We start from the raw sequence: 19,503 nt of genomic DNA, 5'->3' as shown, positions 1-19,503 counted from the left end.
TTATTGAACTGCATTTTCTGATGCTTGGAATCCATCTAAAAGATAGCTAAAAAAAATCCTTCATAACTAAATGCTGTATTTGTCACCTGAAACTCAAAAGATTATAATTTTCAGTATTTTTAAGATCACAGAATGGTTTGGGTTGCACAAGTTTATTCAACTTAGTTGACTCCCAATTTCAATGAAGCATTGAACTATGGCCAAAAGCTTCACTAAGAGAGGAAGATGTTTTGGTTAATTGGCGTCTCAAGGCATTTAACCTTAGAGTTATACAAAACTGGGGTATGTCAGAAGATGAAAGCATCTGGGACCCATTCTATTTCTTTCATGCTTTTAATTTTTCCCTCCCAGCAGCACTGTTCAGTACACACAGTGTCCAGCAATGCTCCAGCCATCCTCCTCACTCACTGGCCATGGCTGATACAGAGCTGATCCAAAGCTTTGTGGTTCATCAAAAGAGATGCAAGTCAGCCAAGACCCAGGAAGAGAAGTTTTCTGCATTTATCTCCTGTCCCTCCTAGGTACATCACCTCCTGCCTCTGAGGCATGTGAGTCTCCTCTGCAGTTCTCCCTGCTCCATCCCTGGCCAAAATCAAGATTGGACTAATACCACAAGGGCTGCTGTGAACACAAAGAAATGTCACTTAGTGAGGCAGCAGCACCCCTAGAGCCCAGCGACCACGCCAGGCCTCTCTACAAAATAATTTCAGTAATAAGGGACCATCACATAGTTATATCCATCCCTCTCACAAAACCAGGTCCAAAATAAAGGTTTCTCTTGTGCCAAGGAAGCCTTCAAGCACCCTGAAACCCTCACAAAACAAGAGGGAGAGACCAGGTCTTCTGTGATACCAAAATTTCAGCTTTACTTTTTCTTCAAAATCAGGCGCTTTTCATAAAAATGAAGCCTCCAAAATACATTAATACATTTATGCTGTAAAGGCACTAACAGAAAAGGGTCAGAGGTGATACTGCTGTAATACTGATGAAATGTAAATGAAAGTGTAATCCAAATCCCAGGGGAAAAAAATAAATAAATAAAGGTCTTTCCTATGCTTTGACTGGAGAAATCTTTATTCTGGACAACTGAACTATTTTGAAATCATACGTATGCCTTAAATCTGTACTTTACACAAGTTTAAAACTGCATTTGAAAACTACACCCTAGACATTAAACTCAACACCCTGAAGTAACCAGCAACAAAGAACTACATTGAGCCATTTTTAATTAGTTCCAACTTAGTAGCCACCAACTAGACAAGAAGCAATTTCAGTGTTAGAGCTGAATAATGAAGACTGACAGTATTTATTTTGGAGTTAAAATGAAATATTGAATGTGGTTCATACATTTTTGGATGTTTTTTTTAGAAAAGATGACATTCAAACCACAAGACTTTTTACTCCATTACAATAAAAGGTAAACTTTGCTTCAGCTGCTCTGTTAAACTCTTAATACACATTTTTAAGTTTGGGGGAGAATCTAAACCCAGCACCAAGGCTTCAGTATGGTTTCTTCTTGCTAAACTAAAAATAGTAAATAATAAGCACATCCTGACTTTAGCTGCCTACAACTGCTTTCAAAAATATTCATAATGACTGTATGCTTCTGGATTTTAATAGAAAATTTGTCTCTGCCACTGACTGGAAAATATCCTGCAGCACCTGTCACTTACATAGGTACCAGTTTATTTCAGATGCACTTTACTGAGGATTATTTTATTTTCTATGGATTTTTCTTATATATACACATCTCCATGCATATATGTATATACACATATTTATTTGTATGTAAACAGATATTTATTTTTTGCTTTATTCATATGTAAAACATATTATCAGAGAACCTGGTTAAAACTCAGTGCAGCCCCAAACCTGTCTCCGTGTTTCTTATGATCCTTTCTGCATTTATCTCTAAGATTTGTGATTATCCTCACCTGAAGCTCCTGTTTTCACCTCCCATTTCTGTTCCTGGCATGATTTGGCTGGCACCTCTGACACTGACAAGCCAGCAGATCTATTTCTGTAAGTCCTTTATGGATTCTTGTGACAACTTCAAATATCTAGGGCATAGAGATTTATGTTGATCACTGCCAGCTCCCACTACAGTCAGTGAAGAGAACCAGTCCCTTCTAGAGATCCACCCCTCTGGCTGTCCTGTGCCATTGCCTTCCATTGACAAGGCAGAGAGCCCTGGCTCAGGTGACCTGGTTCAAATGCAAACATCCAAATTGGCGAGGTAAATTCCACTGTCTGTTTTAGATTTTTATTAATTCCCACTATTAATATGCCCAAGATCACAAAAATGTACATTTTCACAATTTATCACTTTCAGATGTAATGCTTTTGTATTCATAAACACACATAATATGCTAATCATTAAAAAGGCCACTACAAAAATACATACTTTTTATGTCTGTTTGTACCAAAACAAGAATATAGACAAGTTTATTGATAACTGTAAATGTTACTGTTGATGCAAAATACATAACAATACTCTACACTTAGATATTATAACTTTTCTCCATGCAGAGCAGAACCAAATCTACAATAAGAAAATTATTTCATTCAGTGAAAAAAACTTTCTTTTAATAAATAAAAGTACTTGCTATGCAGGTTTTGATGAGATGAAATTATTACAGTTATCAAGTCTTCTTAATTAAAATCTACAAATCATTCAATAAAACTGAACTCAAACTTTTAGGAAACAAACCAGCTACAATACAGAACTCAGGTATTTGTATTTATAAATATATATATATACACAAACACACACACAAATAAAAGGAGCATAAGGGATAAAATAGCTTTCCTTTACACAAAGGAACTGAGCATTCTCCACCAACTCCAAGCATTACCATGAAGATACCTCGTGCAACTGCTTTAGCTTCTGCAGGCCCTGTTCCCATTTTTGCTACTGCCCTGGATTTTATCCTGCAGTTTAAAAAAGCAAACCTGCCTGTCTCCATGCCTCTGTGATAAGGAAAGGAGAGGCTTGGTTGCTTAATAAATCCCACCTTCTTCAGTACAACGATTAGCCTGTGGCACTGTAAGCTTTTCACAAATATTTTGCGAGATCCAATACTTCCTGAAGTTAAAGTCCCTTACTTTGAAATAATCAAAACACATAGATTCTTTTAGAAAACAGAATTGAGAAAAATATTCCATGGAAGGTAAATCTCATTTATGTGTCTTGGACAGACTTCTTCAAGCACAGAGATCTAAATTAAAGACAGCAATTTTAGGCAAGGAGATTGATAAATAATCAGAGGATAAAACATGTATACAGCACTGCTGAATTCACATAATGCACAGAAAATTAGTATTTTCTAAAAAATGCAGTGTTTTGGCCTGTATTCCATGCACAGCTTTCTCAGATGAATTGCAAAGGAAACCTTGGCAGGTAATGCTGACATCAGCCATTAAAGGAGTTGACCAAAGCCATACACAACTACTGGGCGTGATGGTGTTGCGTGTGACCTATTAACGCTGCTCTTCTTACCTTGGAGAGAGCTATGTGCTTTTCTCACTTACACAGGAGATCTTCCATTCATCTGGCACAGTATTCTTGTGTGTTGATTTTTTCCCCCCTTTGTAACAGTTCTTCATCTTCAGGGATCACTGCTGTGTGCAGACAGCACAATTTCCCATGTCAGAAGTTAAGTACAGCCTGCAGCTGCTTGCTCTACCCATCCCTGGAGAGAGGTGTTCCAGCAACAAGGGAAGCCAAGTGGATTTGAAGCAGCCATGCAGAAGCCCCAGTTTATATCCTCCTATCCCAAGTCAATGCAAATTAAATAACATGGAATATAAACTGTGGGACCGCAGGATTTCCATCCTCTGTGATCATCCTCCCTAGCTAGAGACAGACAGAAGTAGGGAAAAGCAGTCATTGCTTTAGGCACTTGAGTTTAACCCATCCATGGATGTCAGAATTAAACCCTTAGGCTAGCAATGAAAAATCAGTATAACCTTTGCCTTCCTTGTCAAGCAGTCCAATTATTTTTGTCTGAAAACCCTAAAATGTCACATTTTTCTCCCCAGATAGTATAGCAATAAATTTTATTCTTTTTATGGCTGACTGATGGTGAACTGAGCTGCAATGGAAAAGCAAAATGTTTACACAATAAACCCATAAATCATTTTGTAATCATTAATAAGCATTCCCAAGATTTTACTGCTGCTGATTAGAAGCCTAATTCAGTGGAATTGGTCACTCACTGTACTGTACAAAGGGAAAAAAATGTCACTGGTCCTTCACGTTCTGAAAAGGGGGATGTGATAGTAGTGGTCATCCTCAGTCAGGAGAGAAATCTCATTCCATTCCCTTCTGTATTCATTTGGATAGGTTACTTGAAATTCCTCAGTATTAAACCTATGCAGTCTGTAAACTCGTATCTTTACTTCAAGTAAGTATCCAAGAAGAAAAAGTTCAACCTAAAAATGAAAGAAATCTGTAAGATACTTACTTCTAGACTTTGAAAACTAAACTGAAGATAATCCAAGTTAGGGCAAGTTAGCTTCAGAACAGTAGACAAGGAATAAAAGGGGCCCTTTGCTAGTGGAGTAAGAACATTAAGTTTGAGGGCATTCACAACAGCCCTTCCACTTCTCTTTTGCATGTAAACAGAAACATTCCTGCACCTGACACCATACATAACCTGCTCTCACGCCATCTTACACAACTGATTTGGGAGCAAGACAGGAATAGCTGTTACCAAGATTGATAAACCCAGAAAAAATGGGAAGCCTGCCACCTTGTGATCACTTGCTACATATGGAAAACATAACAGCAAAACAAAAAAGTTTCTTGGTACTTCAAGAACTGGAGAACTGTTCAGTAAAATTTCTTGCAATGGATTGATTGCTTAATCAGGAAAAAAGGTCTAGGAAAAGTTCATATCCTTGGGCATAGCCAGACAGAGCGGAACTTATACAGTTATAATCTAACTGCTCCTAAATCTGACTGCATCACGTAACAATTGACCTGATAACTGAAATTGATTATAACAAACAATTTCAGCCATTGGAAAGTGAAACCATTTGTAGAGGGGCAGTGTGGACTTTAGAAGTCAGCACTGAACTTCTCGCTAATTATAAAACCAGAAACAAAAACCTTAAAAGATAAAGGTGATTAGTAGAGTTCTCATTATCTACTCTTAATAGACATTTCATCTCATGAGAACCAAGGGTGGGAAGAAAAGAGAGTGATGCTACAGGGTTCAGCATAGTGGAACAGATATGAACAGAGAAACAACTGGTCAAAACAGCATCACCTAAAACTATTTTACATATCAAAGTTATTATTGTTCTAAACTATGTCTTACTGATAGCCTGTAGCATTTGTTTTTGGTTCATTCTTACTATAGCTTTTTTTTTTTTTTTCTTGGAAGATAAATGGCTATCCTCAGTCCACTTCCCCACATCTCAAAGGAAAGAAAAGGACCACCTATTATGGATGATGTATGATATAATCACATAATCGCTACAAAGATGGGATAAGTTTTGTGATTAGTTTTTCATCTACATCCTTACCTGGTCCAGGCAAACAGAGTCACCTATGGAGTTCAGATGATTCATCATGAAACTCAGCGGGTCAGACGAAGAGTCACGAGCAAAGAGCAGGCTAAAAAGGCTGTGTACAGGTTCATCCCTGCTCTTCATCTGCTCATAGGCTTCCACAACTTCATAGAGCATGATGAATTTTATGGCCTCATACAGTTTGTATTCCTTACTTTCATCAGAAAACAGTGTATTACACATACTTCCTCTTTCTTCATGATCTCTTGTAGCACTTATTTCAGCCCACTGGAAAGCACACAGAAGAAGAATACTATTAAAATTATTAAGAATTCTATTTAACAAGAAAGACTGCAAAACAGGAACAGAAGCCTTGTCTATGTGTAAAGCAGCTATTAATTGAAAGAGCCCAGGCACAATAACATTTGCAGGCAGTAGCCCCCAGTCTGATCAAGGCCAATGGTTTCATGTACAACAAGGCCAAGTGCTGGGTCCTGCACTTGGGTGACAACAACCTCAGGCACTGCTACAGGCTGGGAGGAGAGTGGCTGGAAAGTGACTTGGTGGAAAAGAGTGGAAAAGTGGGAGTGCTGGTCAACAGCAGTTGAACATCAGCCAGTGTGTGCCCAGATGGCCAAGAAAGCCAATGGCACCCTGGCCTGTACCAGAAATAGTGTGGCCAGCAGGACCAGGGCAGTGACTATTCCTCTGTACTCAGCACTGGGGAGGTCACACCTCAAATCCTGCGTTCAGTTTTTGTCCCTCACTATGAGAAGGACCTTGAGGGGCTGGAGTATGTCCAGAGAAGGGCAGTGGAGCTGGTGAAGGATCTGGAGCACAAGTCTGATGAGGAGCAGTAGAAAGAGCTGGGGTTGTTTAGCCTGGAGAAAAAAAGGCTGAAGGGGAAATTTTATCACACTCTACAACTACCTAAAAGGAGGGTGTAGCCGGGTGGGGGGCTGGTCTTTTCTCCCAACTAACATGTCATAGAACAAGAGGAAAAGGCCTGAAGTTTTGCCAGGGGGGATTTAGATTGGATACTAGGAGAAAATTCTTCACCAAAAATGTTGTCAAGCATTGGAACAGGCAGTCCAGGGAAGTGGCTGAGTCACTGTCCCTGGAGATATTCAAAAGTGTAAATGTAGCACTTGTGGACACAGTTTAGTGCTGGGCTGGACTTGATGATCTTTAAGGTCTTTTCCAAACTAAATGATTCTATGATTCTATAACAATGGAGCAGGGAAAGGCAGCAAAGAACCCTGTTCCATCTCACTGGCTGAACACCATCTTTATTTTCAAAAAAATGAAGTTGGGAGCTATACCTCATGGCCAGTAATTGCATAATGCATCACAGAGTTGCTTTGAAACTATTTGTTAATTATAAAGATTTATTAATTCTTTTGACTTAAAACTTTTTTCTTTTAAATGCAGATTAAATGCTTCATGCACTAACATTAGTTAAAAGAACTACAAGCTAAAAATGAAAGCCAAATAACCCAACACTAGGAAATGCAAGGAGCAACCAGAAGAAAATGAGAATGGCACATAACTACCAGGCCCATCTCAAGAAGATGCAGCTGTCACTTTGGGAGCAAGTGTGCACGCAAGGGATCAAATAATCTATTTTAATTCCCTCTTTTTCTTTCTAATGCTCTGTTTCTAGAGCTTAAATTAATCTGCTTGGGTTGTTAGGTTTTTTTTAAAATTAACAATATCACTGCAGGTGTGCAGAAACCTCAGAGGAGCTCAAGAAAGGTGCGAGGTCTTGACAGGCCAACTTTTTATCTTTTTTTCAGAAGGCTATGGGGGTACTAAATCTCCCCAAGTTTTAAATATGTAAGTAAGAATTATAGTCCTGGGTTGGGAATGATGGCAATCTGGCAATGTTGAAGAGAGAGGGCAGTGAGGCTTTAGAAGAAAATGCACTGTTTGTTTGCTCCTTTCCCGCTGGGGAGGCAATCCAGAAACATCTCATACAGCATGTTTATTTTTAATCAAAATGGTGAAATACTGCAGGAGCCAACTCATGGCAAGGACGAGCTGTGGGGATGGCCTCCCTGACTTGCAGGGACTCCTGAGTACTTGGCTTAGTGGATCACCAAAAGCTGAATTCCCCTGCATGAGAGGTGATGGCCTTCCCAGCAACTCAACAGTCTGAACCTGGGAGGGAGGCTTACTGCCCCACAAATATGTAACAAGGAGCAGCTCCTTAACTCAGTCTGAGCCCACTTCTCCAGGCTTTTATTCCTTCCAACCATTTCCTAGATACTCACATTTGTCTTTAACGCCTCCATACATTTGCGCAGCTTCCCAAAGGTATTGGGACCCGTGTATCTTTCCGGCCCAAAACTGTATTGCTGAATCCAGTTACAACCTTGAGAATACAAAAGCTTTTCAGGGAGCTGGGGAAAAAACAAAAGGCAAACTAATCATAACCATAACAAGAAGCAGAGTATAAGGTTATATAAACTTGTCTACATACAATTTATGATGTGATTCTATCAGCAGTTTGTACAGCTCAAACAACAAAGTAAATTGACCTCACAATTCAAATGCTATGAAGGAGGATCCACTTAACTGCCAAGTCCTTAAGAAACTTTTAAAAGAGGCCCAGCCAAAAAAAAAGATGAAAAAATGCTCTCAGCAAAATATATAACTCTGGAGAAGCTGGATACTTCCAAATTCGGTGAGGTATTTAGGATTACAGACACCTTCCAGTCAGCACATGCTTCTCTACTGGGAGAAGCTATAGATCCCACCTCCCTGCCATTATCTCCTGCCATAGCCCCTGGATCCTAGGGAGGATTTCTGCTGCTCCAGCAACACACCATCTCCCAAGTAAGCCACAGAACTTGGCATGGATGTGGATGGGGACGATTCAAATAACCTGTTGTGTTAAAGGAGTGACATCTAGCAGGATGGCAGCAACATTCATCCATATACTTTTTTGGTTTTTTGGGGGTTTTTTTACATCATTTAGACTCATGTTCACATTGGCATATTTAGATCAGGGACAGTTTTTCAATTAAATGTAGTACAATGGGTTTGAAAAACTTCTCTTTGAATTCTGATAATTATTCTCTACTTCAACAGCCAACACAGCACTTTTCATACTGAACAAAATTTCCTTCTGCTTCTTTCCTTTAGCATGGATAGCTAAAATGTGTTCATTTAGGAAATGAATTTTACCTTCAATATATCTCTTTCCTTCATCCACAAAGGAAAATGAATGCCTTGGCTGAATATCTGAAAAAGCACCGCTCTTAGTACGCTATAGTTGTCCCTCCTGACTTGTCTGAGGTATTTGATATGACAGCTCCTAAACAATTCTTCATATGCCTAGAAAGAGATCAAGAAAAATTAGCAATAAAAAATATTAAACCTTGGGAAAAAAAACATTTTGATTGAAATCCTATTCCAGACTACTCATAAGAGGGAGCTAGGGTAACAAGAAAGTATATTTTTAAGATTTATATACACAGAAATGTTAAACACCATGTTTTCGTAAACACCTTAGACTGGCGTTGCCCCTTAAGAGTGATTCTGCATTCTTTCCAAACTCAGCAACTCGTTCAAGTCTCTGCACTATTGCTACTGTAAACATTCACTTGGACAACCAAATTAGAGCAGATCAGCACAGATTTCTGTGCTTTAACAGCATTAACCTCAACCGCTTTACAATTTGCACTGACATGTGAGATACAGCAGCAAAAGGGCAGGAACAAAAATGTGGAGAAAACTCTTTTTGGCAAAAACACCTCCTTACATTGACCTGAATCCATCGTGCACAACACTGACCTGAGGCAGAGCAGATCTGGCAGCTCTGTGCTGAAGCGGACGGCCCTTGGTCCAGCTACAGACTCTGCATTACCACTGGCTGCCATCTGAGCCCTTGGTGAGACAATTCTGAGCAATAAACTGGCAGAGAATGAGGGAGAGGACTCTACAGTCCCACAGGCTGCCCCATCACTTCCAGTTTGCTTCCTGAAGGGGGCAGCAGGATGGTCTCAATTCCTCATCCTCCTTTTATTTTGGTTATTCCCTCACCCCATCCCACCACTTCTCAGCTGCACTCTGTCCCCTTACTCTTACTATCAGCCGAGATAGTAAGCCTATTAAACTCTTTCTTCAGCAAGCTTCAGGGCCTCAGAGAAGGCTCTTTCTGGATGACGTGCTTTATCAGCTCACCATCTAGGTGGACCACATCCAAAAGAGGATGAGAGCCAGCACAGAAGAGGGAGAGAGACTGCTCAGCTAGGACAAGAGGAGAAAGAGGGAGAGACAAGACAAACAAGGGATTGTTCCTTTTGGGGACAGCAAGCATATTACACTGGATTTCACAAGACCTCATCCAAAAATGTGCTCCTTACCATGGCAACTTCTACCTGATGTAACCAGACATCCACTGACTTCTCCATATACAGGAGTCTCCTTTTCAGGTCTGGTCATCCAGAAAGCTCATATATTTTCTGAAAGGTTTTTTGCCCTGTATGGGCTTGCAAATTTCTTAGAAGTTTTGCTATCTTTCGTTACTTGCTTCTCCAAATAATTTTGTGTGTTGTTCTGTGAACTTTTGGCACTGCTGCGTTCCTGCATTTAACGGTGGCAAAACTGGATCTTTTCTCTGTTCATCACTTGAATGCAACACCAGCTTTTTGAACTTCTTTTTTCTACAACCTCCTTATGCTACTGTTTATCGTTACTAGCTTCTTTGTACTCTTTAAGTCCTTCTTGGTATGTATTTGCTCTGAGATTCCAATACCATGACCTAAAGCCAACACACGTCAAGTACACTGGTGCAGTTGAACTGCAGCGCCCCGTGCAGGCGAAGACACCAGCACAACAGCACCTGGGCTGGGGTGCAGAGCTGGAGCAGAGGCACTGTGCCCAGAGGCCTGGGATGGCCACCATCCAGCACCCCAGCTCCCTGCCTGCTGGGCAGCACCCAAGCTGCCACAGCTTAGATGCCAGCTCCTGCCCTGCCTGCTAGCTGCAGGTGATGATGCTGGAGAGAGGAAGGCTGCCAAGCATGGACCTTCAGAGCTTGGAAGAGAGATAGATGTGGTGCTTCCTTCCTCCCTGGAATAAGAGTTTTTACCTTAAATCAAAGGCTGGCCAAGTGACAGCACCTAAAATCAAATTATTTGGGCTTTAGCACTGGGGATGATTTTTCCTGCTAAGGTTGCTGCATGGGTCACTGGTGCTAGAAGACGGAATTCAGAAAATATATACGAGACTAAAACCTGATCTACATTTTGACCAGCACTGCTGCACTCATGCTGTCCCTTTTGCTTTTCATTTGACTACCCAGGGTAGAAGGCTTTGATAGCTGCTGCAGCTGTTTGCACTGAGCGCGCTATTCCTTTCCCAGGTGCTGATTCTCCCCTGTCCTCATGCACAGATTAAAATTTAACTCTTACCTCCCTCATCTGTTTGGCCTGCTTTGTTTCTCCTTTCCATTCTCTTGCACTATAACCAAGCAGATCAACTTCTGGCAGCACGCTGAGATTCCCTAAATTGAGATCAATTCATAGATTAGTGAAGTTCTGCTGTTTTGGATCTAAAGGGAATTTGTGAGGGTGATTAATGAATGTGGAGTAACAACATAAACCTTACTTATGAGCTGCCTCTGAAGATAGTTGCTCCACCTGAAATATAAATGATAGAACAGGTGTCAATGAGGAGATGTTGAAGGTCAGTATTTACTGAAATAAGCAACAGTGTGGAAGATTAAAGTCTGCTTGATAAAAACCTACCGTTTCAGCAGCTGTGCTAAAAAGCTGTATAGCCTTCTACAATACCAAAAAAGAGCAGTGAGGAAGGACATGCTTAACATTAGCTGCACTTTCACTTTTTGCCACATGAGACACAGGGATTCCTTGCTGGCTGTTTTCCAGGACCACACCTCATGCCTTCCTAGAATAGGGATCAAAAGAGAGAGGGAAAAATCTTATCACTATTTTGAAGTACTTTTTTCTGTTTGTTTTCTTGCAAAAAGAAAGATCATCCAAACAAAATACCACTTCAAATGAAAGACAAAACATGACATGCAAGATTAATATATTTTACTTAATACACATAATTTATATACTTAGTTTTTCAAGTTTCTAGGGGCATGGATGCACATAGGTCACATTTCCACACTTTCCTGCACACTTTGAAGGCTACATATATAGTTACAGTGGAGTCACAGGAATTTTTTTTTCTTTTACTTCAGGATGTGCTGATCTAGAGACCAGTACTGTCATTTTTTTTGTCTCTAAGTAATGGTTTTAAAGACCAGGGGTTTGTAGGACTTACTTGTAGTCAACAAATGGGCCATATAAGGCAATATTAGCTGACTAAGCATCATACGACTGTCTGGGGAATTAAAGGAATGTTCCTACCTCAATTTGGGCAAGTTTAGGGTCAATTTAAAACTCCAGAGAAAGATCCTCTCCAGGGATTTGGTAGAAAGCTCAGGAGAACATCACAGAGGGGGTGCACACTCACTGTTCTTCACAGACATAAACAAGGACAAGATTCTGTCACTCCCCTGGCATTACAGACAACGTTAGGGAAGGTTATGGTTGTCTATTTTTGATAAGACCTGCAAGTGAGAGAGGGCCTGGAGACTGAACAGTTGAAAAAGGCAGTATCTGCTCCCTAACTGAGAAATTTTTCCTCTGGAAGAAATTTGAATATAGGAAATTCCCAGAATTCATGATGAACAGCTGCTCTGTTATTAACTTATTTATTGATTTAGTACAAAACCTTAAAAGAACTCAACTTTTTATGAAGGCATCCACAGAGAAAGCTGAAAAGATCCTTCTCCAGGGAGTCTACAGAGGGGATTATTCATTCCACATAGTTTTATGTCAGCTGAACTTCTGCCCCTCCTGGCTTTAACAGGAAATTTAAGAGAGGCTTAATTTTTCCAAGTAAGTTAAGCCCATGAACTGTGGACAACAATCCAGTCAAAGAGTTACATATCAATTCCAACCTTAGCAACAAGATAAACAGTGATGCACTCATTTTTATGAGCACTGTTGCATATATACAGAGCACTGCTGATACTTGGCCTTTCCCAATATTCTGTTGTTTGAAGAACTTTTATTACAAGATGTTGTATGCAAGTCATCTGGTGGTGAGAACCAGACCTTGTCTCTCCTGTGAACTAAAGACAGGTTAAGAGCTGTAAGTGAAAAGGCATCAGTAAATTTTAAGTAATCAGAGGTGGGGTTGGGCTGCTAGTTCTGAAGCTCCAGAAAATGTTTATTACTGATGCCAAGTAACAGACAACAAAACATCAGCTGTAAGGTTTGGAAATGGAAAACTTCATAGAAAAACCAGACACTCCCACTTATAGCTCACACGCACATAAAAACACACTCCCACTTCCTCCTGAGGGACACTGTTAAGCACATTCTCAGTAAGCACACAAACTTCTACCTAGAGAAATGACAATCCCAGCAGAATCAAGGAATTGCAATTTTTTCTCTCTTCTTCAGGATAAAGTCATCAGCACTGAAAAAAACCTTGGTCCATTGTGAATAACTGAACCTTCCGTCCACTAGAATGGAACTTGGTGGCTCACAGATGTTCAGACCATGGATCAGTGGGTATTCTGGATTTACACTGTTGTATGCAAATCAATGATCATTAAAATTAACACCAATTTAAATATACAGTATCAAAGGTAAGTTGCAGCAGTCTTCCATTTCATTACTTAAAAGGACCGTATGGTCCACTCCCACATTTGATTTTGAATAAACTGGCTCTATGACAAAATCAAGAGCTGGTCCATCTGTTAAAATTACATACTTTGCATTATGGAGTACCAAGAAATGCATGTGAATGCAAAATTTCTTCCCTTACCCCTTTAACAGGCAGAAAGATGAGAGCTCCACTTCAGTTTTTAAACTGAATCAAGCAATCTTTCAAAAAAGTTTTTGATGGTAATAATACTGAAAAAAACCCCAGGCTACTGGAGTTCAACAAACTCTCTTTCAATGCATATGGTTAACAGGTGCTTGAGCAACTGCTCTTCAAGGAGTGCTGGGAAGCACAGGTTTATTGATTTCCATCAGAAACACAAATCAGTGTCAGAGAACACGAGATAACCAAAGAGTGCTCACCCATTTTTATTTAGTATGGGATTTATAAATGGGTATTTCCCTGGTAGAAAGCCAAATGGGAAAAACCTGCAACCCAGTGATTTTGAGTATTTGTGCTACACTTGTATTGCAGCATACCTTGGACTTCATGAACTTTCCCTCCTGTCACAGGAAAGCTGCTGTTCAAACAGCTCTTTGTGATTCAGTTAATACTTTCAGTGCTTATGTCACACTTAGAAATTAATTGCATTTTTTATTCAAGTAAATGACATTTAGAAGAAGCAGTTAGATCACAAAGTGCTGCTGGTAAAAATATATCATGAGCATAAATTAAAGAAAGCAGCAGCTTAAAATAGATCTCGCCACGCCCCTCCCTGCACCTTCCAAAAGTCTTCAGAAACCAACGAGCAATTTAATTAATAACATATTAGTGGGGGGAGTAAAATAAACCCACAGATTTTTAAAGCAGATCCATACCCTGGGATATGGGCACAATTCATACTGCTCCTCAGAATGAAGTGACAGGAGCGCTTAGTGCTGTGACCAGCTGCTGGGCTCCCATCTTCTTGAAGACTGACTGTGAGCATCAGCATGACAGGGAGGCCTGACTCTTTTGCCATGCAGAAATTTGGAAGAACAGAAGCTGAACAGTGCTGGAGTAGGAGCTGATAGTCACTGTTTATCTTACAGAGCAAGTACTATATCATGTTTTCTTTCCATGCCACATCAGCTTCCTGCTAGTGCCAAGCCTTAAGCTTTTACCCCCTGCAAAGTCAGCAGGAGAGACACAAAAAAGAAAAAAAAAAAAAAAACCAACAAAAAAGGCCAGAAAAAAAGATAAAGAAGAGACGTCTGCAACATCTGTTTCATTCTCAAGTAACTCAAGAAGAATCTCTAAAGGATGTGCTTCACATTTGACTCCCTCACAACTTTTTTGGAGGCTGCCACCTTAAGTACACATCATTGATGAAATGCAAAATGTCAGAGCTCAGCTTGGGAACCAGCAGACAGCACTGTATGCATTACTGAATATTCCAGCATGTCTGATGGTGCAATAACCCTTTACTGTTTTTCTCCATACCCAAAATTAACAGCCTGACAGAATGATTTGTTTTCAGGACATTCCTCTTCACCATCTTTTTGGTACTGAAAGCAGGACATAGCACTTGTCACCATAAAGTGGCCGGGTTTCATACTCCCATCACACAAAATTATGTTCCTGATTCCCAAAAAGCAGGTATACCCTCATTATTCAGAGAGGGAGGCAGAATGTGGGACTCCGCTGTTGCAGTCCTTATGCTGTCCCACCTGTACCACTCTTTCTCCCTCCTCTGCTGGATGCAGAACTAGGGAGACCCCTCAACTGAGACACTGCAAAGCTTGGTATGGAGGTCCAAGTCTGCCTGTGTTCAAGGGGTGCACACAGAACTCTCTACACATTGTTGCACATTGCTATTTTCGAGATTACACACCATCAGCACACCAAGGTATGCTACAGAAAAGGCTAAGTCTCTGTTTTAAGGGAAAACAAACTTACCCTTAGAGAGCAGGCACAAGCATGATGCACATATGTACATAGACCTCAACTGAATTAGCCAAGAGGGAGACACAGAAAAATTATTAATTACACAAGTTCAATACCTATAAAAGATTACATCACATCAGAGTTTAGAAGAGAGAAACATGCCTTTTTAAGTGGTGCCAAGAGATCACACATTCTTTGATTTCCCAGTTTATTATCAGCACTACACCAAAAAAATAAAAAATACTGAAAACAGATCAAACACATACCAAGATATGTGAGAAGCATTCCTTAATTCAATAACTATTTCATTACAAACCCCTTCCTTTACAGAGTAAAGCAATGCCAACTTGTTAAGCAACATTCACCTGTTACAACAAAGTGGAGAGATGAGGATCTCTCCTTGGTATAGTAAGAAAATAATTTACAGACAAAGATAGTAATTGTCAATGCCTTATCAAAAGTTCAACCATGTCTGCTGATACCTTCTAATAAAAAAAACCAAAACAAAAAACAACTGAGAATCCCAGCCCCAAATCATAAGCAGAATCACTAAATTACCTAGAAAACAGAATAGTTTTGGTAACACTGAGGCCCATCAGTTGCAACAAAGGTTTTATTTACACAACTCTTCTGCATAGGACTGTCCCAAGTGCCCTCTTAGCTCCCTCAGTCTTTTTTTCAGAAAAAATATAGATAATATAGAGCTGGCAGCCTTTCTCAGACTCCCTGATCATCAGCAGGAACTGCTGGTATTAATGTATCTATGCAGTTGTTACACATACTTATTCCTACTGAGCAGCAACAACCATAATGTGTTCTTACCTACTGGGTGATTATCTAAAATATACCCTACTAGAATTAATTACAAAACCAATTTCAGCTACATAACAAGATATTAATGCACGCCTTAGCCTGCACATACCATATTCTCTCTGCAAACGCCTACAAGAACAAAAGGAAAGTTCAGTTCTTCATTTCCTGTACAATTCAGCTTCCTTTTTAAGGCACAGGGTGCTTCATCCAAGACCTTCAGATGAATAATGCTTAGCCCCACTTCCATTTAAGTAAGAAAAAATATGACAGAAGCCTTCTGAGAATTTACAGTCCAGAATACTGGAACGAGAAACACATGAAAAACATTTCATGGTATTAAAAAACCATGAATCTCTCTAAAACTTTTTCCTAATTTTAAAAAATTAAAACATTAAATAATCTCCTTTTAAAGAAGGAGACTCTGAAATCTCTGCTACTGTTTTTTTTTCTTAATGTGGAAAAATAAATCTGTTCCCATTCAGAATTGCTATTTAATTCTTGTACACTTCAACAGAACTTACGTAAATGCACTAAATCTATTATTTGAAAGAAGCCCACTGTAAAAGTTCTTATTCTGCCTGCTGCAGAGTTGCATGTTGAGTCATCCCTAATGCCACTCATGTTGGTTCACAATTCTCAAAATGCTTCTTTTTTCTTTTTTTTTTTTTTCCATGCTGAATCCAAACTGACAGAATAAAGGAAATGCTTTCCTCCTGAACATCATAAGTGTAGCTGACAAATATAAATACCTTGGGTTTTTTATATTGATATGTCTAGATAACAGAAACCTGGTTGGGGGGAAAAAAGAAGTCGTGCTTAGCAATAACAGTAATTTTCCTCCTCCTGATTTTTAAATCTTGTTTGCTAGACAGCCCATGACTTGCACCAACCACCCTGCCCTCCAAGGATGCAGTCATGAGGTGCTCAGGAGGCTGGGGATACCACAGGTAGCATATCTCCTGCAGGTAGAGATCCAGTGGCAGCTGCCCCACTCCTGGGGCTCCCCAGCGCAGGAAGAGCCCCTGCCTGGTGCTTTGTGAGCGCACAGGACAGTCCGAGGAATTTTAAGCTACCTGTTGATAAAAAGTTATCCCAAGTGATATTCAGGAAAACAGCAAGATAGGGCAACTCATGACAAACAAAAAAATTCAACTCTTCTGAGCTTGTTTACTGTCCAAGGAGAAAGCCAGCTTGTCTCACCAAACTATGTCCATGTTGCTCATCATTCCCATCTCTGTACAGGGCCTGATTGCTGCACCCCACACAGATTTTGTGTCTGTCTTCAGAGCATGGTCCTCTCCTGAGCGTGCCCAATTCTGTGTGCAGACCATGCAGAGCTGTGCGTTTTTCATGTGGATTAGTAATTACGTATAATTTATGATTAATAATCACAAATGATTCATATCTCCTGGTGGAGCACCAGAGCACAAAGCCTGTGCTTCAGCAGGTATGCGTAGAGGTTATTCAGCAGTGTTGTGTTTGCTAGAAAGTTTTACTTGTGTCCTGCCCTCTTTTCACTACAGATTGGAAGCACAAAGCAAGGCCAAAGAAAGCAAAATATCAAAGCCATCACTCTGAATGCAAATGGCATAAATTGGTGTTGCATCTCTTCCCCTCTGCCTCTCAGTGTCCAGGCTGATGAAAGACAAAACTTCAGCTTTATTCTGCAGAGCACATGGTATTTGTATGGAAGCAGCTGGAGTGTTAAACCCTGCTCTCTCTTCATCATTTTAAGGGCAACACTTCCAAACTGGTATATTTTAATTAGCTCAAGTACACAGAAGTCCTCTGCTTTTTTAGTGAGAGTGCATTAACAGACACTTCTGGTCTCCAATATTACGCAAAAAAGCATACTGAAAGGTAAAACTGATTGCATCAAGATAGTAACTGAAGTTTAAGTTATTGCTCAGTGTAATACCAAAGTCATAGCTAACAAAAACATTTCAGAAAAATGTGATTCAAGAGCTCAGAATATTCTGTGCGAGAGCTTTCTACTTGTAAAAACACATTATTATTAGTAGTAGCATTATGCATAATAATATCACTGTCATTACTGCCATTGCTGATGTACAGTTGGTATTTTTACAGACATTTGGATGGCAAAAGAAGTTTCAAGCAAAGCACTCCAGACATGAGCTGCAGGGATCAAGAGACCACAGCTCCCTGAACTTTTGCCTTTGCACAAACTGCCTCAAAACCGGACAGTTAAGTGGCAAGGACTAAATAAAACACAAATCGTGCACCCCTGAAAAATACAGTTTAGTGTGACCTTGCATATTGAGCTCTTTTTGAGGGGCTGGCACTTGGCAGAGGCACAACTTTCACTTGTAAAGTAAGAAAACGAAATACAGGGTACTGGATAGTTTCTAACATGGAACCCAGTAGTATAATTTTTAAAGTTCTTCATTTATATGAAACCCCCTATTTTTAAGACCTTGGCCTTTGGCAAGAACGTCACAGCTGAAATACATGTGCAGGAAATGACCCAAAATGAAACCAGAATTGAAGGACAATATCTCCAAGCTGCTCACAAACAATCTCATGGTATGGTGCTGTGCTCAGAGCAAAACTGGGGAAAGTGGGTAGGGCTTCTCTTTGTTGTACAGATAGACCTGAAACAAGTATTTAAGTTTGCAAAAGACTTAAGATTTGGAACAAACTTGGCAATTAAAACCTTGCTGGCCATTCAAGAGAGGTGATTCTGCCCTCCACTTTCAGGAGACCCCACCTGCAGTACTGCATCCAGCTCTGGGACCCCCAGCATGAAGAAGGATGTGGACCTAATGGTGCAAGGTGCACAGAGAAGGCCATGAAGATGATCAGAGGGAGGAAGCACCTCTCCTATGAGAGCAGACTAAAAGAGCTGTGGTTGTTCAGACTGGAAGGCTCCTAGAAGACCTTATAGCACCTTCCAGTACCTAACAGGGCATACAAGATGGAGAGAGACTTTTTACAAAGGGATTTAGTGACATAACAAGGGGTGATAGCTTTAGATTGAAAGAGGACAGGCTTAGGTTAGATATTAGGTAGAAATTCTTCACTGTGAGGCTGTGAGGCACTGGGACAGGCTGTCCCAAGAAGCTATGGATCCCATCCCTGAAAGTGTTGAAGGCCAGATTGGATGGAGTTCTGAGCAACCTGGTCTAGTGAAAGGTGTCCCTGTGCACGGCAGGGGGTTGGAACAGATGATCTATAAGGCCCTTCCAACCCAAACCATTCTGTGGTTTCCCTGGTGGCAGCTGACCTTTGGGCTGAAGGTCCAGGCACCTTGCCTTGACGCTGCTTTGCTGCACAGATACAAGGGCAGAATTGATCATGGTCAATGCCTCAAGGACACCACATCACATCAAGGCACTAGTTTGATGCTAAGGTACACATTTCTCACTTTCATAGCTTTATTTACCCAATGTGACTACCCTGCCCTGGAAGCATTAATGCTAAACACTTCAAATATGTGGAAAACCCCAGCAACGTATTATATATAGACAAGGCACCTGAGATGGGGTCCTGCTCAAGACCATGAGTAGAACTAGCAAAAGAACTAGAGACTGA

General features: G+C 40.3%; 1 protein-coding gene across 5 annotated transcripts in view; it reads right to left on the bottom strand.

Moving 5' to 3' along the window:
• Window positions 1-2,241: 2,241 nt before the first annotated feature.
• OTULINL (OTU deubiquitinase with linear linkage specificity like) overlaps window positions 2,242-19,503 on the bottom strand; it is a 35,635-nt gene continuing 18,373 nt past the window's right edge. For 3 of the 5 annotated variants that reach the window (XM_056484861.1, XM_056484866.1, XM_056484865.1), the window contains 7 exons: window positions 11,274-11,433; window positions 11,134-11,165; window positions 10,938-11,029; window positions 8,707-8,856; window positions 7,791-7,919; window positions 5,533-5,805; window positions 2,242-4,434 (listed from right to left, as the gene is read on the bottom strand). In XM_056484861.1, coding sequence (XP_056340836.1) covers window positions 4,255-4,434; window positions 5,533-5,805; window positions 7,791-7,919; window positions 8,707-8,856; window positions 10,938-11,029; window positions 11,134-11,165; window positions 11,274-11,433 — 1,016 coding nt within the window. In that variant the 3' untranslated portion in view covers window positions 2,242-4,254. Of the gene's footprint in view, window positions 4,435-5,532; window positions 5,806-7,790; window positions 7,920-8,706; window positions 8,857-10,937; window positions 11,030-11,133; window positions 11,166-11,273; window positions 11,434-12,286; window positions 14,370-15,150; window positions 15,206-19,503 lie in introns of those variants that run through there. The other 2 variants (XM_056484862.1, XM_056484863.1) reach the window with 2 other exon arrangements.

This window comes from Oenanthe melanoleuca, chromosome 2, assembly GCF_029582105.1.
Source record: "Oenanthe melanoleuca isolate GR-GAL-2019-014 chromosome 2, OMel1.0, whole genome shotgun sequence".
Lineage (NCBI taxonomy): Eukaryota > Metazoa > Chordata > Aves > Passeriformes > Muscicapidae > Oenanthe > Oenanthe melanoleuca.
The sequence above is the reverse complement of the archived record's forward strand: the minus strand, read 5'-3'. Positions and strand labels throughout refer to the sequence as shown.